Source organism: Myxine glutinosa, chromosome 1 (genome assembly GCF_964187855.1).
Source record: "Myxine glutinosa chromosome 1, kmMyxGlut1.1, whole genome shotgun sequence".
NCBI classification, from domain to species: Eukaryota; Metazoa; Chordata; class Myxini; order Myxiniformes; family Myxinidae; genus Myxine; species Myxine glutinosa.
In genome coordinates this window covers 208,934,200-208,942,496 of record NC_136261.1, presented here as the reverse complement: position 1 = coordinate 208,942,496, position 8,297 = coordinate 208,934,200, and the positions used below count along the sequence as shown (strand labels likewise).

General features: G+C 41.2%; 1 protein-coding gene across 2 annotated transcripts; it reads left to right on the top strand.

Moving 5' to 3' along the window:
• Nucleotides 1-309: 309 nt before the first annotated feature.
• LOC144893214 (uncharacterized) lies at nucleotides 310-7,168 on the top strand. 2 transcript variants are annotated; one of them, XM_078782909.1, is made up of 5 exons: nucleotides 310-491; nucleotides 1,853-1,919; nucleotides 2,407-2,499; nucleotides 2,739-2,831; nucleotides 5,790-6,084. In XM_078782909.1, the coding sequence occupies exons 1-5, from the start codon at nucleotides 441-443 to the stop codon at nucleotides 5,993-5,995; spliced, it is 510 nt and encodes a 169-aa protein (XP_078639035.1). In that variant the 5' UTR covers nucleotides 310-440; the 3' UTR covers nucleotides 5,996-6,084. The 2 variants fall into 2 exon arrangements, with proteins under 2 accessions (XP_078639035.1, XP_078639037.1); XM_078782911.1 differs by lacking the exon at nucleotides 5,790-6,084 and adding an exon at nucleotides 7,126-7,168 and having other exon boundaries at nucleotides 311-491.
• The last annotated feature ends 1,129 nt before the right edge of the window (nucleotides 7,169-8,297 follow it).

Genomic DNA, 8,297 nt, shown 5'->3' with positions numbered 1-8,297 from the left:
TTTTTGAAGTTTTGATTTTGGAAACGTTAAATGGAGAAACAGTTTCACAGGAAGAGAATGCGATGCGATAAAGAAGAATCCAAAACCTTATTTTATTTTTTTGAACCACATTGAAGCTCCACGAAGTCAAGAATGTGAAACTACGTGAATGTAATAAAATAAAAATGTACATAAACGACACAGTTCTATGAAACAGTTTCACAGGAAGAGAATGCGTTGCAATGCGATGAAGAAGAATCCATCTGTGCCGCCATTTGTGGCGGTGTCATCGATGGCGGTGTACGCTAACCTCATCAGGTGGGTTTACCATAATTTCTTCCATATACGTACTGTGATAACAACGAAGTGAAACCGATCAGCAGCCCATCAGTATCTGCTTTATTCACGGTGCTTAAGTTAATCCTTCAAATCATTTAAAAACAACCCAACGTTGACGAAGCATGGCATACGAGGCCCGTTCAAAAAGTCCACGGAACGACGTACTCTCAAAGGTCTGAGGCCAAAATGTTTGTTTCCCCCCCCCCCCCCCCCCCTTACACAACGGAAACAGGGCCGAGGCCTACGCCTACGTTTCGCTCCTGCATCTGCCACCGTTCATGATTATCAAAGTAGGCTTTACCCTGTTCACGAAAGGTAGAAATCAGTGAGGTGTATACGAACACCGAAATAAACTGTGACGGAGGATCAAAGGGGTGAGAAGGAAACAGAGTAGGGTAAGGGTGGGGGTTCGGAGGGGATCGATCATTAGAGAGCCACAAAAAGGAGTTCTATAAAAGGTTTACCATTTGGGGCGCTTTCTTTCCCTCCACCACCAAAGGTGGATGGAGGTTGTGTTTTCACCGCCGCCGGTCTGTTTGTCTATGAACAGGATATCTCAAAAAGTTATGGATGGATTCGGACGAAACGTGGTGACCAGGTTAGGTATATGACGAGGATGAATTGATTCATTTTGGTGAGGATTCGAATCCGGATCCGGATACGGGAATTTTTAATTTATTAAGCGATTCATGACCATTGAGAGATGGGGCCCTAAAACGATATATAGCATATTTCAAAAAGTTGTGTACGAGTTGGTTAAATGAGTTGTTTCGATGACAAGAACAAGCTGATTCGATTTTGGTTCAAGTCGGATCCAGATCCAGCCTATCAGTGGATACGAATCATAAAATGTCCACCTGGTGGAGGTATGCGCTCTACTGAGTGCCACCACTGAGTGGACAATCCAGAGCATGCATTTGTGCTGGTGTCGGCGATCGTTGTGCATATACGCACTCTTCATTCTCATCTTTCTTCCTAACTCTTACTCGGGCAAGCAAATCCCCTATGCCATCCATATTGGTACACTCTATCCATACACCACATCCTCCCTTCCGTGGATGTTCCACGGGTTTCGGCTAGTATAATAACTAATAACAATAATATTACTCATAATAATATATAATATAATAACTAATATAACTAATAACAAATAACTAACGTGTTAACTAAGGTGGTGTGAAAGACGCTGCATCAACGGTGGTAAACTTCCCAAAAAATTCTACAACTTTTAAAATCTTTTTCATCTTTTTAAAAACTTTTACTTTGTTTCAATTGAAAATATATATTTGAACACTGGAGAACACAAATCGTCCTTTTTGCCACTTTCAAAAACCTTTCCTTTAGCAGTAATTGGACAAAATATTACAGCATTTTACATCATCTTGACCAATCCAATTTGCCGCTTACAGCCCATGTCCATGTCCTTTTTTCTCAAGAAAGCATGGGGAAAGTATTCTATGAACTCTCTAGTTGTTTTTCAAGCTGTTGCCAAGAAGGGTGTGCAATGTCGTAATTTGTGTGCGTGTCTCTGCAGTTGGTGCACAGCCCACCACCTTTGGAAACAGATGCATCCTGTCTGCTGAGTACCCCAGCTCAACCAGGTATGATATCGAGTTATTTGCATTCAGAAAAAAAGGAAAAAACAGGCATCAGGTTGCACTTTGTGTCATTTATTCCTTAAAAATAATCTCAAACTCTTTTGAAGTTTTCTTTTGCAGGCCTAAAATTTCTCTTTGTTTTCTCATTTCAACGCTTTCTCAAGATCGTATTGAAAATATGTTGATGAGGAAACATTGGATCCAAAGACGAATACATTTTTTAAGAGAATGTGTCTCTGGTCGCTGTGCAATTTCCCGTCGATGACATAGTTTTCTCCATTTTTGTTCAACCCTCAGCTGGTCCCTGCTCTCAAATGTTGTGTTTGTGTCCTTCCCCCTCTCTCCCCATCTTGTCTACCGCTCCCGATGTTATTTGTTTTATGTGTCTGTTTGTCTTTCTGTGTGATTAATGTTCGCTCTTTCACGAGCCTCGATCTTGTATACAAAAAAAAAAAAAAAAACAAAAAAAAAAAAACCCCCCGTCCCAAAGACTGCAACATCGGTGACATGAACCACTCCACTCTGGCAAAACCCAACTTGAAACTCAAAGCAGCAGCCCTGATTCACGACAGTTCATCTGGAGGTACTGTTCATTTCTGACACCCACTCGTACACTCTCTCTTGGTTTTTATTCTTTGTTACGTGCATGACTTTTTTTCTTCTTTTTTTTGTATACAAGATTGTATTGAAAATATGTTGATGGATGAGGAAACATTGGCTCCAAAGACGAACACATTTTTTAAGAGAATGTGTCTCTGGTCACTGTGCAATTTCCCGTCGATGAGATAGTTTTCTCCATTTTTGTTCAACCCCGTCCCAAAGACTGCAACATCGGTGTTATAAACCACTCCACTCCGGCAAAATCCAACTTTACACTCAAACCGGCAGCCCTGATCCACAACTGTTCCTCTGGAGGTACCGTTCATTTCTTACACCCACTTGTACACTCTCTATTGGTTTCTATTCTTTCTTTCGTGAATGACATTATCACAATTTTTATTCTTAATTTATCTAAGGCTTACATGGAGGAGTTCGTATGACACATATTTCACTGGTGTGCACACTCATTTTAAGCTGTCTAGCCTGGGTTTGAATTTTTTTTTTCTTGGTATACAAGATTGAGGCTCGTGTAAGAGCTAGCATTAATGACAAAAAAAACAAACGGACACATACAGTCACGTGAAAAAGTAAGTACACCCCATGTACAGTTTTGGCTTTTTCAACATATTTCAACATACTGCTATTTGATCTTCATTTCAACATTATTGAGAGATAAAGGTGATATAATATAACAAATATCATGAAACGTTTACATTTTGTCGTCCATTGTATAATTTAAATAAACATAAATGCAAATTTCGCATGTGGAAAAAGTCATTACCCCCTTGGCTCTAATAGGTGGTATTGCCCCCTTTGGCAGAAACAACCTCAAGTAGGCGTTTCTTATAACTGTCTACCAGTCTCTGACATCGACTCGGATAAATTTTTGCCCACTCCTCCATGCACAATTCTTTCAGCTGTGCGATGTTTGAGGGGTTTCTTGCATGCACAGCTCGTTTCAAATCCCCCCACAACATATCGATGGGATTTAGATCCGGGCTTTGACTTGGCCATTCCAGAACCCTCCATTTCTTTCTTTTCAGCCATTCCTTGGTGGATTTACTGGTATGCTTAGGGTCATTGTCATGTTGCAAGGTCCACCTTCGGTTGAGCTTCAACTCTCCAACAGATGGCCTCACATTATCCTCAGGCGCCCTCTGGTACAATGAAGAATTCATAGTGGATTCTATGATGGTGAGCTGCCCAGGCCCTGATGCAGCAAAGCTGCTCCGAACCATAATATTTCCACCACCATGCTTTACAGTTGGTATCAGGTTCTTGTGGTCAAATGCTGTCTTTGGTTTTCGCCAAACATGTCTTCTGGTACTGTGGCCAAATAGCTCTACCTTTGACTCATCTGTCCAGAGCACATTGTTCCAGAAGTGCTGGTCTTTGCCTCGGTGTTCATTGGCAAACTCTAGTCTTGCCCTGATGTTCTTTCTGGACAGCAAAGGTTTCCTCCTGGCACACCTCCCATGTAGATCAAATTTGTGCAGCCTCTTTCTAATGGTAGACTCGTGCACTTTGACATCAACAGTGGCAAGAGCTACCTGTAGGTCCCGTGATGACATTCTGGGGTTCTTCGAGACTTCTTTCAGCATCTTGCAGTCTGCTCTCGGGCTGAATTTGCTGGGGTGGCCTGGCCTGAATAAGTTGGCAGTTGTTTGGAATCTTCTCCACTTGTAGATGATCTTCCGGACAGTCGAACGATTGATTTCAAATTGTTTGGATATCTTTTTAAATCCCTTCCCAGACTCGTAGGCATATATAACCTTCTTTCTGAAGGCCTCAGAGAGCTCTTTTGATCTAGGCATGGTGATGCCGCACACTTCAACAACAAAGAGCAAACCAAACTAAATGTCTGAGGTTTAAATAAGACAGGTTCCTCCAAGATCCTCTCTAACGATGTTCTAATCATTTGCACCTGAGCTGGTGCACCTGATTCTAATTTTAGGTATTTGAAGTCGTGATAAATGTAGGGGTGTACTTACTTTTTCCACATGCGAAATTTGCATTCATGTTTATTTAAATTATACAATGGACTACAAAATGTAAATGTTTCATGATATTTGTTATATTATATCACCTTTATCTATCAATATTGTAGAAATGAAGATCAAATAGCTGTATGTTGAAATGTGTTGAAAAAGTCAAAACTTTACATGGAGTGTACTTACTTTTTCATGTGACTGTAAGACGAAATAAAGGGAGTGGGAGACAAGACGGGGAAGCACACAAGTACAACATTTGAGAGCAGGGACATCGGGAGATCTGTGGGAAGGAGAGGGCTTGGGGAGAGGAGGCGTGGGAAGGGGGTGGAGGGTGAAACACACATGGACAGAGCTCGGACTTGCAGGAAAGAAGTTTGTATTTCATTAAAGTGGATCTGGGGTGAATTAACTGGGGTAGAAAAGATCAAGGTTTTGGATGGGGGAACATAAGAGATGGTGGTGAACAGCTGTTTTGAAGACCTGGAGGGAGGAGTGGGATTGAAGAGAGTGAGAGAGTTTGTTCCAGAGGTGGGAGAAAAGAGCAATGAAAGAGTGAAGGTGAGCAGAGAGTCTTGATTTTGGCAGTTTCACCAGAAGAGGGTTGCTGGCAGATCTTGTGCGACCTGGAGGAGTATTTTGGGGGACAGAGCACAGACAGGGCTGGGGGGGGGGGGGGGGGGGAGCTCGGCCAGATAGGAGTCGGTAGAAGACAGAAAGACCACCAAATTTCGACCCAGCTATGAAATGGCATTTTGGCGTTTCATAGGCAGGACGATACATCAATGTGTGTGCCGGCCCTTGGATGGACGTTGAACTGACATCACATCTGCCACCATTTATTGGTTGACATTGAAGATCCCGCAGTGTCTTTCGCGAAGAGTAGGCGAGCTATTGCACCCTCAGGCAATGATGCTGCCCTGCAGCCTTGGGTTGCATACAAACGAAGATCACTGGGAGGATGGAGAGATCGGTGTTTTTGCCTTGGATGACATTTCAGGGGTGAGTGTGAAAAATAAAAAATGCATTTGGGATTTGGCGCCCCGCTCAAAGGATCACGAGCGATGTTCTTGGATGGTGTTGGAGAATGTGTTAAGACTCAGGAGACTCCAATATGACCGAAACAGCTTTATAAAGTAAGGATTTATTATCATTTGGTAAGTCACTTGTTTCAATTCAATAAAGACTACAATAGCTAAACGGATTGTTAATTCAAGTCGTTGGTTCTTCTTCTTTGGCCGGTCCTCTCTCAGCGCTGTTCATAGGGTTCCGTTCCGTTCCGTAGGTCAGAGCTTATCGTGGCAAGTGCTGCCCTTGGCTCAAAGTCCCTTCCGTTTATATCGGCACACTTCAGTTAATCCTCTGTCCGCTGAACTCGTAATCTCTTCTCCGCTGACGTTACTGGTCGCCTTCCTGGCACCAGCTAGCCCCCCTCCTGCTGTGAGTTCCATTTATCAAACAATAGGGGGGTGCTCCAGCCTGGGGCTGTGACCAGGTGTTTCAAGAGATTACCATGTTCGTGCACATTCCTGACTCATTTACAAACTCGTCTTTCACAGAGTTTGCATGTAAAATGTATTTGCTTTGTTACCAGGTTAATTAATAAGTTACCAGTGCCAATTAATAAGTTACGCTGAGTTACACTTCCACAATTCCCTCATCTTTTTGTTTTTTGTTTATATTAACCATTAATCTAAACATCAATATAAGTAAATAATCAATCACTACAAGTAAACATCATTACAAGTATAAGTAAATAATCAATCACTACAAGTAAACATCATTACAAGTATAAGTAAATAATCAATCACTTTGGTAATCAAATTCCCTTGGGCATACACCGTCATCCTGCAAGAATCACAAAACATTTCGTTGGTCATTGACTCCTTCCATATCGTTCAATCTATTGCATTTGCATCACAAATATATTTTCAAAACAACACTTCACCATCACCAAGATACAACAATTTCACTTCATTTTCAAGTTTTGTAAAGCATCTGCACCATCTGGCAAAAACGTTTGCCTCCACACAAATGTTGACTTTGTTTGAAAGGAAGGGCTGATCACTTGTGTTTGAATCCTGGTATGAAACATTTTCTCCTAATGTCTTCATAGCTCCTGCACTACTTCGTGTAGGATTTCGCTGTTGTGGTAACATTGCGGAGTCATAGGCTGACCCTGCTCTCCTTGTAGCATTCTTGCCACTTTTTGCTGTAAACCATAGTAATTCCTGAACACGGCCTTCACCCAGTTGTAGTCGACTTGCCTCCTCCCTCATTGTGAGTGGGCAGCAAGTATTGGTGTGACGTTGATTGGCCAGCAAGATGTGGAACAGGGATGCCGGATGCATCCACAATGATGTTGGGACCATGGTGTTCAGGTCATTCATGGTCCTTACCAGGAGCAACCAGCAGAATCGTGCACAGCTGTTGTGACAAGGGCACAGCGGTTTTTTTATAGCTCCATGCTGGTTCCCCGGACGTTGGCGAAGTAATAACATATGTCCCCGCATTTCACAGAGGTTGCAGGTAAAATGTCGTTGTCCTGCAACTTCTGATGTGGTGAATGTTCGAAGCCTTCGAACAAGAGTAAGTGATCGCCTTTCTTTCATATGTTGCAGTGTGATCCAGGCAAATGGTCACATAAATTTCCTTGGTGAAGGTAAGCATTCATCTCCAAGTTACACGGGAGAATGTCTTCATCATTCTTTGAGAAAGAGGGTGTATGCCACGATTAACTTCATTTTTTTAGCCACAAATTTTCTTTCTCGACCTTCTTCCCAATTCCGTTAGCAATCCCTCCAAACTGTGATCTCGTCTTATCCTTATGCTCAGTCACATCTGAATCTGCTTTCCGCACACACTGGATCAGATAGGGTGCATCTTACCCTGAAATCAGCATAATCATGTATATCTTCCGACAGTTTCACATTCAACAATTTGTTGTTTTTCCTTAACACAAAAAGTTATATTCATTTATATGCGTCACACAAATAATATTCAATCAGGTATGTATTTCACTACTAAACTAAGAATAGCATCCACAATTGCTTTCAGGTTAATATAGTTCAAAAATTAACTCATGCAGGTATTTTAGCACTACTCTAAGAAAATAAATTGTATATGATTACAATCACAAACGGGAATATCTAATTCCCAACAACAATTTTCCCAAACCAACCAATTAAGCATAATGTATTATTACCATAATTCCTCTACACTTTTTCTTTTCCCTCTTTTTTTTCTAACAGTGTGTCACTCGTGGTGATATTAGTTCACTGATATTGTAATTGGCACAACTCATAACATTGTCGTTATGCCATTATCTTAATTCTACTGTATTCATTTGCAACATCACTTGATTTAATCTTTTAATCTCAGTATTTATGTCGCCATAAAAGTCTTCCTTTTCTGGTTCCACATTTCTTTCCTCATTTGTCACTTCATGCGTTATCATCGTGTTGTTGGTTACCTTATTCAAACACACCGTCACTAAGGCTTTCAAGCAAGCCACCACTAAAACAATTGCCAATATAACTACTAAACCAACAAACAAGTCTGCTACTCCTTGTATATATTCATACCTATGACATAGTTATATGTCGATGACATTTAACATTATATACCAAACTAACAAGCTTCCTAAAAGGTAAATAAAGAAAATCCCTTAATATGTAACATAATCAGATTATTTGTCTTGCCCTGATCCCCCTATCTCCCGGGGTTGAACTCAATCCCCTGATCATGAGTGTAGTTGTGATACATTTTTTCACTCATGTTGTATTAATATCAG